This window comes from Hyperolius riggenbachi, chromosome 10, assembly GCF_040937935.1.
Source record: "Hyperolius riggenbachi isolate aHypRig1 chromosome 10, aHypRig1.pri, whole genome shotgun sequence".
NCBI lineage: Eukaryota > Metazoa > Chordata > Amphibia > Anura > Hyperoliidae > Hyperolius > Hyperolius riggenbachi.
Window position 1 is genome coordinate 249,903,646 of NC_090655.1, and position 17,423 is coordinate 249,921,068.

Genomic DNA, 17,423 nt, shown 5'->3' on the forward strand with positions numbered 1-17,423 from the left:
GGGTCCTGACATCACACTGTGGGAGGGGTTTCACAACAATATCAGCCATACAGACCCCCTGATGATCTATTCAAGAAAAGGCAAAGATTTCTCATGGGAAAGGGGGTATCAGCTACTGATTGGAATGAAGTTCAATCCTTGGTCACAGTTGCTCCTTAAGAATCCCTTACATTTCTAGCTCTTCAACAATTTCTAATTATTAAGGAGTCCCGCCCTTTTTCAGTGCTGACAATTTGTGAATAGTGATTATCCTGTGTTTGCACACACACACGGTAAATAGTGCATGTAAAGAACACACTGCTATTCTGCTACTCCTATTGGGAGGCTGAGAAGTGCCACTTTCCTTTCCAGTATCTAATATGTACTCATCTTTCAGCAAGGCTGGTGATGGGAACAAGGATCCCCCTCTTTACTAAGTCACTTCTGCCTGACCATTAGTAAGGATTGCAAGATACCCTCTTAGGGATAAGAGACCAGCTAAAAACAGGGAGGATCCAGGGCCCAAATACCAACCAGAGGAAGAACTGTTCAATATTTAAAGAGGAGCTGTAGTCAAAATAACATAAGGGATAAAATTGCTTTTTTTTTTTTTTTTACAATATTCATGTATAAATGATTTAGTCATAGTTTGCCCAATGTAAAATCTTTCCTCTCCCTGATTTACATTCTGAAATGTAACCCAGGTGGCCACAGCTTTAGTCCTGTCAGGTGATCTCTGGTTGTTTACTGAGAGTTCTAAAGCCAGTAAAAAACATCTCTGGTCTCCCAGCATGCTCTGGGAGAAGAATTCTGCATATTAAACAGCCTCACTGGAAGGACAGGGCTACATAGCAATATACAGCAATATATAGATATAAAAGTGTTTCTCATGTTGAAAGCAGGATAATTAAAGTAACCTGAACACTGATTGAGCATCTAGAAGAAAAAATATATCAAATGAACCTCCCCCTAAAGAAGGGTCCATAAATGGTGTGGATTGTTGGGGGGCAGCAATTAATTATCTGCATGCAGTCCACCATTTTCTCTGTCCCAGCTGCCGCTGCTGAACATTGAAGTGTCTGCACCAATATTGCACAGGCTCGGACGCCACAATAATGGACTACGTCTCCCTTCATGCATTGCGAAGGCTAGGGCCACATAATATCACCCCCCCCCCCCCCCCCAAGGTAATTGAATGCTTGTCACCTCCCAACATCCCACCCCATTAGTTTGTTGTTGTTTTTTAAACAGCTGCTCAGATCCCTTTAAGATACACATTAGTATCTTGTACAATTTATAACATTCTGCTAAGTGTCATTACAGCTGCTCTTTCATTCATTTTATTATTTCTCCATAAAACAAAAGTCATGTGTGAACTTAAAGGGTGAATCAACCTTCAAGATCCAACCTATAAAAGGGAGATACCAGTTTTAAATGGACAAACTTTATGAACATAGAAACTCGAGCCTTTAAAATGTTGTTATAATATAGTCACTAGCATCAGCAGGCGTGGTCTCCACCGTGTTGAATTAGAGGTCTTCCAGGTGGCTTCTCTGGTGTCTAATCAGAGCTCCGTTGTCAATAAAACTATTCCCACACTCTGAACATGAGAAAGGCCGCTCGCCTGTGTGTAGTCTCTCATGCCTTATGAGGTTGGCTTTCTGTTTGAAATGCCCGCTACACCATGAACAGAAAAACAAACCCTCTCCCATGTGGCTTGTCTGATGTGTCTGAAGGCTACCTCTCTCGGAAAAACATTTCCCACACTCTGAACATGAGAAAGGCAGCTCGTCTGTGTGTAGTCTCTCGTGCCTTATGAGGCTGGCTTTCTGTTTGAAATACGCACTGCACAATAAACAGAAAAACAAACGCTCTCCTGTGTGGATTACCTGATGCTTCCGAAGGTTACCTCTCTCGAAAAAACATTTCCCACACTCTGAACATGAAAATGGACGCTCTCCTGAGTGACGTCTCTTGTGGATCAGTAGACCAGTTTTCAAGGCAAAGCTTTTACCACACTGTGAACAAATAAATGGCCGCTCATTTGTATGACTCCTCTGGTGCCAGAGAAGGTCCTTATTTCTTATGAAGGCTTTCCCACACTGGGCACAGGAAAATGGCTCGCCACTGTGGAGTTTTAAGTGGTTATCGAGATTTCCTTTTAACGAAAAACATTTCCCACACTCTGTGCAGGAAAAAGGGTTCTCACCATTGTGAACTCTCTGGTGAGTGATGAGATTCGTCTTTGTCGTGAATGATTTCTCACACTCTGAACATGGGAACTTCCCCTTGTGAAATTTCCGATGTTTGCTGAGGTATGATTTCTGAGAAAAGCCCTTCCCACACTCAGAACAGAGGAACGGCCGTTCACCACTGTGGGTTAGCTGGTGTACGTTAAGCTTAGTTTTCTGGGCAAAGCATTTCCCGCACTCTTTACAGGAGTAGGGCATCTTGCCTATGTGCATTCGCTGATGCACCTTAAGAGTATTAATTCGAGTGAAACTCTTGTCACATTCCGAACAGACGAAAGGTGTTTCATCTGTGTGAACCCTAAGATGCTCAGTCAGATCGGCCTTGTGTTTAAAACACTGGCCGCGCTCAGAACAGGACTGAGGCCTTTCGCCAGTATGGAGCTTCAGGTGTCGGAAAAAGACCAATCTGTCTTTAAATGATTTCCCACACTCTGGGCACAAGTAAGGTCGTGCCTCGTTGTGGATTCTTTGATGTCTGGCGAGATCAGACTTGGTTGTAAACCAACTTCCACAATTTGAACAGGTGAACGAATGCTTAGCTGGGTGAATTTTCTTGTGTCTACTAAAACTTGATCTGGACATAAAACATTCTTCACAATCAGAGCATTGAAATAACGTCTTGTGTACATGGTTAGCATCATTTGAACAAGGAAAAGACGATTCTTTTGAAAGAGATGTGTCTGGTGATCCATCTACAATTGAAAGTCCTGGCTGCAGGTCTGATTTCTCTCTCTGGGAGTCGGTAGATGACTTCTCAGGATCTGAAGTATCCATTGGTCTCTGTCCATTATCACATAGACCATGATCTGCAGATGACATTAACTGTTCCTCAGAGGTATAGGAGAATCTATGGCCATCTGCTAAATATAAAACAGAGAAGTCATATTTCAGTAATGTTTTCTATATTGTAGTCACAAAACATGTACAAAAAGTTTACAAAAACATATTCATATGTAAGAATTTTTGCTGAAAATGGTAATTCGTATAGACCTTATTACCTTGATTTTGACAATAAATCATATTGGTGGTTAAAAAGCATATACTGGTAGTGTTTTTTTTTTTTTTGTACAATTTTTGACCAGTGCTAGTTCTTACCTAGGTTGCATACGACTATATGAGTTATGGATTAATGGTTTAACCATTTCAGCCCGCGGATATTTTTCACCTTATGCATTAGAGCAATTTTCACCTCCCATTCATTCGTGAATAACTTTATCACTACTTAACACAATTTATTGATCTATATCTTGTTTTTTCCACCACTAATTAGGCTTTCTTTGGGTGGTACATTTTGCTAAGAATTCTTTTTTTATAAATGCATTTTAACCACTTGAGGACCCACCCTTTACCCCCCCTCAAGGACCAGCGCTGTTTTAGCTGATCTGTGCTGGGTGGGCTCTGCAGCCCCCAGCACAGATCAGCGTGCAGGCAGAGCGACCAGATCGCCCCCTTTTTTCCCCACTAGGGGGATGATGTGCTGGGGGGGTCTGATCGCTCCTGCCTGCCGGGTGTTGCGGGGGGGGGGGCACCTCAAAGCCCCCCTCCGCGGCGAAATCCTCCCCCTCCCTCTCTCCTACCTGGCCCCCCCTGGTGAACCGGGCTGCACAGGACGCTATCCGTCCTGTGCAGCCAGTGACAGGCTGTCTCCTGTCACATGGCGGCGATCCCCGGCCGCTGATTGGCCGGGGATCGCCAATCTGCCTTACGGCGCTGCTGCGCAGCAGCGCCGTACAATGTAAACAAAGCGGATTATTTCCGCTTGTGTTTACATTTAGCCTGCGAGCCGCCATCGGCGGCCCGCAGGCCATTCACGGAGCCCCCCGCCGTGAATTGACAGGAAGCAGCCGCTCGCACGAGCGGCTGCTTCCTGATTAATCAGCCTGCAGCTGGCGACGCAATACTGCGTCGCTGGTCCTGCAGCTGCCACTTTGCCGACGCACGGTATAAGCGTGCGGTCGGCAAGTGGTTAACAGGATTAATAAGAAAAAAATGGGAAAAATTCATTATTTCTCAGTTTTCAGCCATTATAACTTTAAAATAATCCACGCTACAATAATTAAAACCCATGTATTTTATTTGCTCCTTTGTCTCGGTTATGACACCATTTAAATGTTGTCTCTATAACAATGTATGGCGCCAATATTTTATTTGGAGATAAAGGTGCATTTTTTCCGTTTTGTGTCCATCACTATTTACAAGCTTATAATTTAAAAAATGTTCGTAGTATAAGCCCTTCAAATGCATATTTAAAAAGTTCAGACCCTTAGGTAACTATTTGTTGTTTTTTTTTATTTTTTTCCATTAAAATTTTTATTTGGGTAATATTTTGGTGTGGGACATAAACAATTATTTTTTAACCACTTGAGGACCGCAGGCTTTACCCTCCTTAAGGACCAGACCCTTTTTTTCCATTCAGACCACTGCAGCTTTCACGGTTTATTGCTCGCTCATACAACCTACTACCTAAATGAATTTTGGCTCCTTTTCTTGTCACTAATAAAGCTTTCTTTTGGTGCTATTTGATTGCTGCTGCAATTTTTACTTTTTATTATATTCCTCAAAAAAGACATGAATTTTGTCAAAAAAAATGATTTTTTTAACTTTCTGTGCTGACATTTTTCAAATAAAGTAAAATTTCTGTATACATGCAGCACGAAAAATGTAGACAAACATGTTTTTGATTAAAAAAAAAACCCATTCAGCCTATATTTATTGGTTTGGGTAAAAGTTATAGCGTTTACAAACTATGGTGCAAAAGTGAATTTTCCCATTATTAGCGTCTATGACTTTTCTGACCACCTGTCATGTTTCATGAGGGGCTAGAATTCCAGGATAGTATAAATACTCCCCAAATGACCCCATTTTGGAAAGAAGACATCCCAAAGTATTCACTGAGAGGCATAGTGAGTTCATAGAAGATATTATTTTTGTCACAAGTTAGCGGAAAATGACAGTTTGTGACAAGAAAAAAAAAAAGTTTCCATTTCTGCTAACTTGTGACAAAAAAAAAATGAAATCTGCCACGGACTCACCATGCCCCTCTCTGAATACCTTGAAGTGTCTACTTTCCAAAATGGGGTCATTTGTGGGGTGTGTTTACTGTCCTGGCATTTTGGGGGGTGCTAATTTGTAAGCACCCCTTTAAAGCCTAAAGGTGCTCATTGGACTTTGGGCCCCTTAGCGCAGTTAGGCTGCAAAAAAGTGCCACACATGTGGTATTGCCATACTCAGTAGAAGTAGTATAATGTGTTTTGGGGTGTATTTTTACACATACCCATGCTGGGTGGGAGAAATATCTCTGTAAATGACAATTGTTTGATTTTTTTTTTTACACACAATTGTCCATTTACAGAGATATTTCTCCCACTCAGCATGGGTGTGTGTAAAAATACACCCCAAAACACATTATACTACTTCTCCTGAGTACAGCGATACCACATGTGTGGCACTTTTTTGCACCCTAGCTGCGCTAAGGGGCCCAAAGTCCAGTGAGTACCTTTAGGATTTCACAGGTCATTTTTGTTTCAAGACTACTCCTCACGGTTTAGGGCCCCTAAAATGCCAGGGCAGTATAGGAACCCCACTAATGACGCCATTTTAGAAAGAAGACACCCCAAGGTATTCCGTTAGGAGTATGGTGAGTTCATAGAAGATTTTATTCTTTGTCACAACTTAGCGGAAATTGATTTTAATTGTTTTTTTCACAAAGTGTCATTTTCCGCTAACTTGTTACAAAAAAATAAAATCTTCTATGAACTCACCATACTCCTAACGGAATACCTTTGGGTGTCTTCTTTCTAGAATGGGGTCATTTGTGGGGTTCCTATACTGCCCTGGCATTTTAGGGGCCCTAAACCGTGAGGAGTAGTCTTGAAACCAAATGTCGCAAAATGACCTGTGAAATCCTAAAGGTACTCATTGGAGATTTCTCCCACCCAGCATGGGTATGTGTAAAAATGCACCCCAAAACACATTATACTACTTCTCCTGAGTACGGCGATACCACATGTGTGACACTTTTTTGCAGCCTAGGTGCGCTAAGGGGCTCAACGTCCTATTCACAGGTCATTTTGAGGCATTTGTTTTCTAGACTACTCCTCACGGTTTAGGGCCCCTAAAATGCCAGGGCAGTATAGGAACCCCACAAGTGACCCCATTTTAGAAAGAAGACACCCCAAGGTATTCCGTTAGGTGTATGGCGTGTTCATAGAAGATTTTATTTTTTGTAACAAGTTCGTGAAATATTACACTTTGTGAAAAAAAAAAACAATAAAAATCAATTTCCGCTAACCTTTGACAAAAAATAAAATCTTCTATGAACTCATCATACACCTAACAGAATACCTTGGGTGTCTTTTTTCTAAAATGGAATCACTTGTGGGGTTCCTATACCGCCCTGGCATTTTACGGGCCCAAAACCGTGAGTAGTCTGGAAACCAAATGTCTCAAAATGACTGTTCAGGGGTATAAGCATCTTCAAATTTTGATGACAGGTGGTCTATGAGGGGGCGAATTTTGTGGAACCGGTCCTAAGCAGGGTGGCCTTTTAGATGACAGGTTGTATTGGGCCTGATCTGATGGATAGGAGTTCTGGGGGGTGACTGATGGGTGTCTCAGGGGGTGGTTAGAGGGGAAAATAGATGCAATCAATGCACTGGGGAGGTGATCGGAAGGGGGTCTGAGGGGGATCTGAGTGTTTGGCCGAGTGATCAGGAGCCCACACGGGGCAAATTAGGGCCTGATCTGATGGGTAGGTGTGCTAGGGGGTGACAGGAGGTGATTGATGGGTGTCTCAAGGTGTGATTAGAGGGGGGAATAGATGCAAGCAATGCACTGGCGAGGTGATCAGGGCTGGGGTCTGAGGGCGTTCTGAGGGTGTAGGCGGGTGATTGAGTGCCCTAGGGGCAGATACCCTCTATTAGGGTAGAGAACAGATGTAAACAATGCACTTGGGAGGTGATCTGACGTCGGATCTGCGGGCGATCTATTGGTGTGGGTGGGTGATAAGATTGCCCGCAAGGGGCAGGTTAGGGGCTGATTGATGGGTGGCAGTGACAGGGGGTGATTGATGGGTGGCAGTGACAGGGGGTGATTGATGGGTGATTGATAGGTGATTGACAGGTGATCAGTGGGTTTTTACAGGGAAGAACAGATGTAAATAATGCACTGGCGAATTGATAAGGGGGGGGGTCTGAGGGCAATCTGAGCGTGTGGGCGGGTGATTGGGTGCCCGCAAGGGGCAGTTTAGGGTCTAATCTGATGGGTAACAGTGACAGGTGGTGATAGGGGGTGATTGATGGGTAATTAGTAGGTGTTTAGAGGAAAGAGCAGATGTAAACACTGCACTTGGGAGGTGATCTGATGTCGGATCTGCGGGCGATCTATTGGTGTGGGTGGGTGATCAGATTGCCCGCAAGGGGCAGGTTAGGGGTTGATTGATGGGTGGCAGTGACAGGGGATGATTTATGGGTGGCAGTGACAGGGGGTGATTGACAGGTGATCAGTGGGTCATTACAGGGAAGAACAGATGTAAATAATGCACTGGCGAATTGATAAGGGGGGGGTCTGAGGGCAATCTGAGCATGTAGACGGGTGATTGGGTGCCCGCAAGGGGCAGATTAGGGTCTGATCTGATGGGTAACAGTGACAGGTGGTGATAGGGGGTGATTGATGGGTAATTAGTGGGTGTTTAGGGTAGAGAACAGATGTAAACACTGCACTTGGGAGGTGATCTGACGTCAGATCTGCGGGCGATTGGTGTGGGTGGGTGATCAGATTGCCCGCAAGGGGCAGGTTAGGGGCTGATTGATGGGTGACAGTGACAGGGGGTGATTGATGGGTGATTGACAGGTGATCAGGGGCGATAGATGCATACAGTACACATGGGGGGGGTCTGGGGAGAATTTGAGGGGTGGGGGGTGATCAGGAGGGAGCAGGGGGCAGTTTAGGGCATAAAAAAAAATAGCGTTTACAGATAGTGACAGGGAGTGATTGATGGGTGATTAGGGGGGGTGATTGGGTGCAAACAGTGTTCTGGGGGTGGGCAGGGGGGGGGGTCTGAGGGGTGCTGTGGGCGATCAGGGGGCAGGGGGGGGGGGGAAATCGGTGTGCTTGGGTGCAGACTAGGGTGGCTTCAGCCTGCCCTGGTGTTCCCTCGGACACTGGGACCACCAGGGCAGGAGGCAGCCTTGTATACATTACAAAGTGTATTATACACTTTGTATGCGGCGATCCGGGTGCTAGTAACCAGCCGGCGCTTCCGAACGGCCAGCGGGTTACAGCGCGAGGGGGGCGGAGCCAGTCGCCAGTGGCTGATCGCGTCACGAATGACGCGATCGCTCCGCCCATGCCCGTACAAGGACCGCTGTCAATTGTACATGCGGCTGTCCTTGCGGGATCCACTTTCCGGCCGCCCCTGTGCAGTGGGTGGTCGGGAAGTGGTTAATGTAATTATATGTGTAAATGTTAATGTAAAATATATGTTGATGTAGTTTTACTATTCTACCTTGAGTTTATTTTTATTTTCAAAAATGTTTTATTGGTTTTTCAATATAATAGAACAACTCAACAGTGCAATATCAAAGTGCGTTTTACAAACCGCAACTTAGTGCAAATTTATATGCATCGCAGGGTACAACAGAATCTGCAAGGGCAGATAATATTACATGTGGAAACATTTTGGATGTCAGCAGCTCGAAGGCATCAATTACTGACATCCCAAGTCAACATTAAACTAGTATAAAAAGTACTTGAGGAGGGGAAACCACCATACAGTGTCGGCGGTTTAATGATCTTGACAGTTTATACCGTGTAGATTTCTGTGTAGACCAGAGGTCGCGGAAGTGCTGAATAATATGATCATGGACCAATCCATGGGCCACTCTATACGTTTAGCCGACAGTCTGTGAGTAGCTATTGTTATTTATTGCCTCCTCCTGATGGGACAGAGACCATCAGGGAGGAGGTAAGAGAGGAAAGAGAAGAGAGCAAAAGAGAGAGTGATAGGAGAAGGGGGAGGTAAGAGGAAGATGGTGCCGAGCTGCTACCAATCCCATTATAGTGATGGAATCAGAAGATAAGGAAGTGCCTAGGTGAGATCGTTTAAGCTATACTGCTGTGAGAGACGCAGGAAGCCAACGGGAATAATGTATAAAGTACGGTTTCCAAACTTTTTCGAACTGAGGGAGTGTGTCATCTACTGTGGCTTTCATTCTGTCAAAACATAGGGCATGACTAAGGTTGGATTTCTTGATCACCGGAAGCACAAGGAGGACGGGGAAACTTTTTTTTGCAGAAAGACTGAAGCCTCTAGTAAGAGAGCTTCGGTTTTTCTGCTGGGGACACGGATCGGTGATCGGGAACCACGTTCCTGTTCACTGATCCCAGGGCTACCGGGGGACAGCACGGGAGCGCGCCGAAGCGCAGCACCACAGCAAAGCCGCCGCCTGGACGTGAGGATCACGTCCGGGCGGCTGAAATGGTTACCGGTAATGTACAAAAACTTGACTGCCACAGATGTATGGAGCTTTAAAATGGAAGGTTGGGTGCAGATGTAAAACCTAGAAAAATTATAATAGAGGTAATAATAACTGTGGTACACTAATTCAAAGAAAATCTATACTGATAATACCATTGTGGAGTGGTGAGGTGGTATGTGGTTGAAAATACGTTGTTTTATTGGTTGGTACTGTGATGTTATACCGAGGAATGGAGATGTGCCTTTCATATGGTGTACAGTATCTCCTTCTCATTTGTTGGTACTATGATATTATACTGGGGAATGGAGATGGGCCTTTCATATGGTGTACAGTATCTCCTCCTCATTTGTTGGTACTATGATGTTATACTGAGGAATGGAGATGGGCCTTCATATGGTGTACAGTATCTCCTCCCCATTTGTTGGTGCTATGATGTTATACTGAGGAATGGAGATGGGCCTTTCATATGGTGTACAGTTTCTCCTCCTCATTTGTTGGTACTATGATGTTATACTGAGGAATGGAGATGGGCCTTTCATATGGTGTACAGTATCTCCTCCTCATTTGTTGGTACTATGATGTTATACTGAGGAATGGAGATGGGCCTTTCATATGGTGTACAATATTTCCTCCTCATGTGTTGGTACTATGATGTTATACTGAGGAATGGAGATGGGCCTTTCATATGGTGTACAGTATCTCCTCCTCATGTGTTGGTACTATGATGCTATACTGAGGAATGGAGATGGGCCTTTCATATGGTGTACAGTATCTCCTCCTCATTTGTTAATATTATGATGTTATACTGAGGAATGGAGATGGACCTTCCATACAGAATAAAAATAATTTGATATGTGATATAAAACTTTCAATATTAGATGGGTATATTACATAATGTTCAGTACTAGAGATGAATTAAAAAAAAACAGTTTAGGTTACTTCTGCTGTGTTTTAACAGATATAGGGCTTGATTCACTAAGACAAATAGCACGCCTTATCAAAGTTAGCACGCCTTATCACAGGAGTCCAGAAAACTGTTTGGGTTGAGGGCCGGGTCAACATACTTCAGACTGCTGGGGGGCCGGAGGATACATAAAATGATGTATACGTCTTTGCCGGGCCGGACAGTAGAGCATACCCAGGGGAAAACCTGCAGTCCAATTGGAATTGAATTTGATTGGAAACCAGCGACTAACTGCTTTCTGGCTTCCATGTGGATGGGTGGTGCCAGCACTGCTATTCTATATGCGGACCACCAATATTTAAAGATGTAGCTGACCGCATCTATAAGTAATACATTTTGTGCGTGGGGGGCCAGTAAAAAAGCCTCAGGGGACCACATTCAGGACCACTGCCTTATCAAGTAGCATAGCGAACTTATGCCTGCTAATTGGCAATGACGAGAGCTGCACTCATCCTGACCTGAGCCCCTGCGGGTTCGTAGAGTTCGCTATGCTACTCTGATAAGGCGTGCTGACTTTGACAAGGCATGCTATTTGTCTTAGTGAATCAAGCACCTAATGTTCATAGCTCAGTCTTATGCTCCCATTTCAGCATTTAGTGTTCATTACTTACCTTTGCCTATGTTTACAGAAGTTTTCTCCTGTTTAATTTTCCCTTCGATTTCACATTCCTCCATAGCCTGCTGATCACCCCTCACATACATCTCCTCCTCTTCCTTTTTATTTGTCTTTATCATGTCACCCTCCTCAATAGACTGCCGATCACTCCTTACATATGTCTTTTCTTCCTCTTTAATTGTTGCTATCATGTTACCCTCATCTGTAAATGGGTGATCATCCTTCACATATGTATTGTCTTCTTCCTTAAGCTTCCTCATTTTTCCCTCAACAGGCTGCTGATCACTCCTCATATAGGTCTCTTCTTCATCCTCTTTAATTGTCCTCATCATGTCACCTTCCTCCATAGACTGTTGATCAATCCTCACATACAACTCATCTTCTTCCTCTTTATTTATTCTCATCACATCATCCTTCTCTGTGGACTGCTGATCACTCATCATATATGTCTCTTTTTCCTCTTCAATCATCCTCATAATGTCACCCTCCTCTGTAGACTGCTGATCCCTCCTCACATATGTCTCTTCTTCCTCTTTACTTGTCCTCATCCTGTCACCCTCCTCCATAGATGTCTGATCACTCCTTACATACGTCTTTTCTTCTTCCTCTTTAATTGTCCTCATCCTGTCACCCTCCTGCATAGACTGCTGATCACTCCTCACATACATCTCTTCTTCTTCCTCTTTAATTGTCCCCATCATGTCACCCTTTTCCAGAGACTGCTGATCACTCCTCACATACATCTCTTCTTCCTCTTTAATTGTCCCCATCAGGTCACCCTCCTCCATTGACTGCTGATCACTCCTCAGATACATCTCTCCTTCTTCCTCTTTAATTGTCCCCATCATGTCACCCTCCTCCATAGACTGCTGATCACTCCTCACATACATCTCTTCTTCTTCCTCTTTAATTGTCCCCATCATGTCACCCTTCTCCATAGACTGCTGATCACTCCTCACATACATCTCTTCTTCTTCCTCTTTAATTGTCCCCATCATGTCACTCTTCTCCATAGACTGCTGATCACTCCTCATATACATCTCTTCTTCTTCCTCTTTAATTGTCCCCATCATGTCACCCTTCTCTATAGACTGCTGATCACTCCTCACATACATCTCTTCTTCTTCCTCTTTAATTGTCCCCATCATGTCACCCTCCTCCATAGACTGCTGATCACGCCTCACATACATCTCTTCTTCTTCCTCTTTAATTGTCCCCATCATGTCACCCTTCTCCATAGACTGCTGATCACTCCTCACATACGTCTCTCCTTCTTCCTCTTTGATTGTATTAATCATATCACCCTTAACAGCAGACTGTTGGACACTCCTCACACATGTTTCTTCTTCTTCCTCCTCTTTAATATGAATCGATTTTTTTCCCTAAACCCACAAAACATGAAATCAGTATTCAATATCTGAGCACTAATAATCTGACACGATGTAGAAAAAAGATACGTTAGAGTGACTACTGAGTTGTAAACCCTCATATCCACCTACCTGATAATGTAGGGGAATGGTGTGATCTTCTTGTGGACAATTCTGGGTATAAAGAGGACCTGTACATATCGCTGGTGAGTTTCTGTTATTAGATCCATCTGTAGGAAACATACACAATGACTGAATGCATTGTCTCTATGTGTTTATCAGATCATGGGGGATATAGGTGGACTCTCCATGAAATGAAAGTCTCCTCTTACCTGGTGATGTGAGGGGCGGCTGATTCTCCATCACAGCAACCTTGTAGATGTCCTTGTGTCCTTCTACATACTGCCACTCCTCCATGGAGAAATAGACGGTGACATCCTGACACCGCATAGGAACCTGACACACATAATGATATAGTCTCCACCAAGGCATGCCCCTTTCTGTTAATGGATAATATCCCATAATTCCCAGCATTGCTCACCTCTCCTGTCAGCAGCTCCATCATATTGTTGATAATCTCCAGAATCTTCTGCTTCTTGACTCTCTCGGGTGTCAGGGAGTAAGCGGTGGTCATCTGGTCACCAAACTTTAGAGGAAGAAAACTCTGCAATGCAAAAGCAACAAAGTAGTAGAATACAGCATTACCCGTCTTGCTTGTCTCCTCCTTTAGGCGTGCTTTTTTATGAAAGAAAATGTCACTTCCAGAATCCAATAACAAGTGTGACATCACCCCTCTCCCATAACAAGTGAGTGAAGCTATTATCTCACTCCAGTGTACCCATAATGCCTCCCCCTCCAGGTGTTGCAGAACTCCCTCCTCCTCGGGCTGTAGACAGAGCTAAGAATGCAAGCATGATTCAGTTGCAGTTACCTGTTCAGATTGGCAATTGTTCCCATAGATCTGTCTCTCTCATCTACTCCTATCAATGGTGTGTGACATCATATAACTGTATCAAGCACCCCTGCCTGACTCAGACTACAGTGGGAGGGGATCAGACATAGCAGCAGCATAATGGTTACCTAAGAATGCAAGGAACTCCCAGAGTCCTCCTCACCTCTCCAGTCAGCAGGTAGATGATCTCCAGGGTGAGGTCTATTATCTTCTTGGTCACGTGACTTAGATCTGTGTCCATTCTCACCCGTGAGGTCATGTGATCTGCACAGAACACTGTGCTCTGCAGAAAGATAACAAACAGAATAATTATCTGGACTGCATCGCTGCACCTTCTGGGTCACTAGGCAACAAAGAGATGCATCTCATTCCATCCCAGCAGCCCCTGAGAACCAATACTCTTCTAAGCATGACTGGTACTCTCACGCTTAGAGTATTGGTTCAAACCTTCTGAAATCATCTGAATATGCATCTAGTATTTTACCAAGCTTCAATATACTGACACACCTATGATTACTCTGATGTTACTCTGATCCTCCCACTGAATCTCTCCATGCGCTTCACAGTAAGTCATCAGCTGCCAAATGTTACTGAGATGGAAGTGATTACTCTCAAATGCACCATATGCAGATCCAACAGAAAGCAGGACAAGCACCCATGTGTAAGAGATGAGGTGTGCCCAGGTCAACAGCCTCCACCCCACCTGGACTGTAGTGTCGCTCATGCAATGCAGGACAGGAACCACCAACCGTGATTTAAAAGAAACCTGAGATGGGGCCACAGCAATACATACCTGGAGCTTCCTCCAGTCTCCTCCGGCCTGATCGCTCCCACGCCGTCCTCTTCTGACTGCCTGTTCACCTGTAATTGGCCCCAGAAAGTCCTCCGGCCCAGGGCCAAGTGTGCATGCGAGGCCCAGCCGTAAACATGCTCCCGCCGCAATCATGTTGGACAGCGTGGGAGCGATCAGGCCAGAGGGGGCTGGAGGAAGCCCCATGTATCTATATTTTATTGCTGTGGCCCAATCTAAGGTACACTTTAAGCTCTTTTAATTATCACATCAAAGTCATAATAAGCAGTAGTATAGAGATAGATGCTGTTTTGAGCTTTCTGTAGATCTCTATCAAGCTGTTAGCCATATGCAGAGCCAGCATCCCTACGGAGGTGTAGGATCCCGCCTGCCTGTGGAATAAGTGAGTCATTGCAGTAAACCAGCCAAGCTGAAGGGCTGCAAATGGAGCACTACATTTTACTTCCTGCTTTGTGCTGACTAAAGGATTAATGAGACGTTGTGCAGGTGCAGAGCTACTGTACCTGACTGTGCAGAATGTTCCCGGTCACTGGAGCGCGGCCGGATGCTAACGCAGGGGCAGATGATGCTGAACTGGCAAGATCAGCATCTGCAACAGAGGGGATCCCGGGACACCAGAACTGCGGCAAGAGACATATTGGCTACCAGGGGCTGAAGGAAGTCCCGGTTAAGCAAAACTTGTTTTTTTTTTCTTCTGACCCTTTAAACAGAGGTTCTATTATATCATGGTTTACTATGCCAGACATTACACCCATATACTTATAATGAGGCTTGGCTGGGACTTGGACATTGGTTTATTATACCCCAATGTTTACTACATCAGTTCACTATAACAAGATTATACTGTATACTTATATTTCCATCAGAGATCTCCTCTTACACCTCCCTCATTCCTCCAAGGCCTAAAAATAGCACATTATGCTACTAATACTAGTTATCAGCTGTGATCCTCTGGTGCACAGAGTGATGCAAAACTTATTAACGTTCTCTATACAGCAGCACTGTGGAGTACATGAGAGAGATAAAATAATAGTAAAATAATTGTAAATATCATTATAGAATACCATATGCTGAGTATTGAGGAAAAAGATTAAGATAACAATTACAGTTATTAGAATTAAAATAAAATAAAAGTCGAATGTCTTACTACCTCCTCCTCTGCCAGCCCCAGCAAGGTCTCTTTTCTACTTCCTTCAAGCTCGCTCCTGACAAGGAAGTAGTTGTGCGTTCCACCTCTTTCCCCACATTTCTGGATTGTGCGTTCCAGTTAACATGAGTGAGATCGCCATCTTGTGGAAATTATAATAAAAAGCAGTTCTTCTCTATTTTTTAGCAGATTAAAAAAAATATATATATATATACTATACTTGGTTACTTTGGTCGAAAAAAAAACTAACAGGATATCATATTTTCCGCTTCAGAGTATTCTGCAAACATTTCCTTTTTTTTGTCTACTAACCTATGCCGAGATTTCCCCTCTCATGAATGATTTTGCCTGCTTCCCCAGAATAAAGGCAGGTCCTGTCCAAGGTCAGCATTATTACCGGCATAAACTAGCCACCAGCTTTGTAATTCGTCTGAAAAGCTCTCCTGCACTAACTGGCTATATTGTGATATCAAATATAATAGACACTACGCAAAGTGCATAGGTTTACCAGAAATACTGTATTTTCCGCTGTATAGGATGCTCCGGAATATAAGACACACCTTGGTTTAGAGGGCAAAAACCAGGGGAAAAAAATATAGATATACTAAAATATCTGGTGCATCCATATTCCAGGAGCATCTTGCACATGTTTTCCCCGAAATGTTGTCCTCCTGTATCCCCCAGTCTGCCCCATGTGTCCTCTCCTCCTGTGTCCCCGATGTCTGCCTCTTGTTGTCCCCCCATTTGTCCTCCTGTCTCCCCGATGTCTGCCTCTTGTTGTCCCCCCATGTGTCCTCCTGTCTCCCCATGTGTCCTCCTGTGTCCCCCATGCCTCCTCCTGCGTCCCCCCAGTTTGTATGCAGCGTGCCCGGAACCACCCCCCCTTCCCCCCCGTGCATGCCTCTGCTTCCTCTCCTGCCCCCCTCCCCCCCACCACCACCCCCGGTTGTGTAGCAGCAGAAGACTACCTAATTTTTTGGGAGTGTAAGTGCTTCTGATACGGTGGGAAACTTGGTAAATCAATCTGCGATAAAGACGCATGTACCGGTGAATAGAAGGAAAGGTCCAGTAACAGAGGGTTCAAAAAGCACCAAGCAGACCCAAAGACTCCAGTGTCCTGGCCTGGGCTCTGTAAGCTTTCAGAATCATAGTTTTATCTGCATAGTGTATTGTTCAGGGCCTATACAGTGAGCCCACTCAGGGCCGGGCCGAGGCATAGGCTGGAGAGGCTCCAGCCTCAGGGCGCAGTGTAGGAGGGGGCGCACAATTCATTCAGCTGTCATTCCTAATTGTGTTTGAAGCAGAAAGAAATAAGAAAAGGAGATACATGGAAGTGACTACAAGCCAGATAACTAGAGATTAAGGTGTTGGGGGCCCTGGGGCGCCTCTTAGTCTAATAGTAATCAGTGTGTGACGGCTGGGGTGGAGGGATGGAGGGGCACACTTTGGTGTCTCAGCCTTGGGTGCTGGAGGACCTTGTCCCGGCTCTGAGCCCACTTTACCTCCAAAGGGACCTGACAGGCCCAATGCTTCCAGAATAATGTCTGTGCACGGCTCAGACAGAACATCTTGTTTAAACTTCAAGTTGTTGTGTCAGGACCTGTTTCCAAGTCCTTGACATGGTCAGCTAGGATAAGTTGCTTTTTATCAGATAAGTCCGGTTGCCTCTGAAACACTAGCATATCATCATAACTGTTAGTCCCTGCTAATTTTTGATTCAGACCTTGCAAATTTATACCTGCTTAATGGGAATTTGTAGGTCATATTTAATTATTTTTATTGATTTGCTACATTATGCAACAGTGTCAACTAAATAATAAGGAATGAAAATTGCAAACTTAAGGTGACACTGAAGCC

General features: G+C 44.4%; 1 protein-coding gene across 1 annotated transcript; it reads right to left on the reverse strand.

Annotated features, from left to right (window-relative positions):
- Positions 1–1,181: 1,181 nt before the first annotated feature.
- Positions 1,182–15,621, reverse strand: LOC137535247 (zinc finger protein 33B-like). The gene is made up of 7 exons (XM_068257061.1): positions 15,570–15,621; positions 13,772–13,891; positions 13,198–13,320; positions 12,989–13,112; positions 12,789–12,886; positions 11,285–12,671; positions 1,182–3,088 (listed from the first exon to the last, which is right to left on the reverse strand). The coding sequence occupies exons 2-7, from the start codon at positions 13,865–13,867 to the stop codon at positions 1,509–1,511; spliced, it is 3,408 nt and encodes a 1,135-aa protein (XP_068113162.1). The 5' UTR covers positions 13,868–13,891; positions 15,570–15,621; the 3' UTR covers positions 1,182–1,508.
- Positions 15,622–17,423: the final 1,802 nt, after the last annotated feature.

What these genes read in the sequence shown, in the direction of transcription:
- LOC137535247 (XM_068257061.1), bottom strand. Translation starts at nt 13,867, where the DNA reads ATGACCTCACGGGTGAGAATGGACACAGATCTAAGTCACGTGACCAAG. An exon ending in TGGAGCTGCTGACAGGAGAG is followed by an intron (nt 13,113 to 13,197) that starts GTGAGCAATGCT and finishes TATGTGTGTCAG; the next exon opens with GTTCCTATGCGGTGTCAGGA. An exon ending in CCATTCCCCTACATTATCAG is followed by an intron (nt 12,672 to 12,788) that starts GTAGGTGGATAT and finishes TTGTGGGTTTAG; the next exon opens with GGAAAAAAATCGATTCATAT.